This window comes from Octopus bimaculoides, chromosome 2 (assembly GCF_001194135.2).
Source record: "Octopus bimaculoides isolate UCB-OBI-ISO-001 chromosome 2, ASM119413v2, whole genome shotgun sequence".
In the NCBI taxonomy this organism is placed as follows: Eukaryota; Metazoa; Mollusca; class Cephalopoda; order Octopoda; family Octopodidae; genus Octopus; species Octopus bimaculoides.
The window spans coordinates 132,817,808-132,818,669 of record NC_068982.1 but is presented as its reverse complement, the minus strand read 5'-3'; the positions used below and the strand labels follow the sequence as shown (position 1 = coordinate 132,818,669).

Below are 862 nucleotides of genomic sequence, written 5' to 3'. Positions count from 1 at the left end.
GTGTTTTTTATTACAAATCTATAAGTCAAGATGAATCAGAATGTCTTTTGGGAGAGGCTTGTGTAACCTCTTCAAAGTTTATGAGCCTTTTACTGTCTGTGACATCAGAACAGATAAACTATTTTTTTATTAGCAAAAAGACTTGAATCTTGATGGTCCAGTCTATCTAGCTATATGTATTATAGAACAGCGCAGCATATAAGAAAAAGCAGTAAGAGAATTATGAAATTATATAAATTAGTTTGCAGTGTTGTGACTGAGTTTTCATGTGGGGCTCTGACTATTCATGCACACAATGAAGGAAAATAGTAAACTTGATTTGAATTTCAGGCTACTTCAATCTATGTCATCCTGAAACTGTTTACTTCAATTACCCATTAAATAAATTACATACTGATTTTCTTCTTTTTCCTAAACCCATTTTAATTGCTTTGATCCTCTTTCATTTGCATCTTTTGAACTTTTTCAGATGATACTAAATCTGCAAGCTATTTTGTTATAAAGAATGATTCTAATGCTGCTTTAATTGAGACCAAGAAAGGAGTTGATTATGAAACAACAAAATTCTTAAAACTGGTGGTAGTTGTCCACAATTGTGTTCAGATCAAATATAATGCAACATGTTCTAAATCTTCCTCTACTGATATACTCAACAAAATAAACGTAGACGTTGTCATTAAAGATGTTGATGATAATCCACCAATATTTATTGAAAAGACATTTAGTAAAGCTATTATATTTGATATTTCTAAAGAAGAAAAAGTATTAGATTTGAAAGTAAGTATATTTAGATGCTGAAACTTTCAGAGCTTCAGATTTTTTGTCCCATTTTAAAAGAATCTTAATTGGGTTAGCTTCCTAT

General features: G+C 30.0%; 1 protein-coding gene across 1 annotated transcript in view; it reads left to right on the top strand.

Annotated features, from left to right (window-relative positions):
- LOC106881856 (cadherin-23) overlaps positions 1–862 on the top strand; it is a 65,987-nt gene that overhangs the window by 20,902 nt on the left and 44,223 nt on the right. Inside the window, exon 5 of the mRNA XM_052965882.1 lies at positions 470–663. Coding sequence (XP_052821842.1) covers positions 470–663 — 194 coding nt within the window. The remainder of the gene's footprint in view (positions 1–469; positions 664–862) is intronic.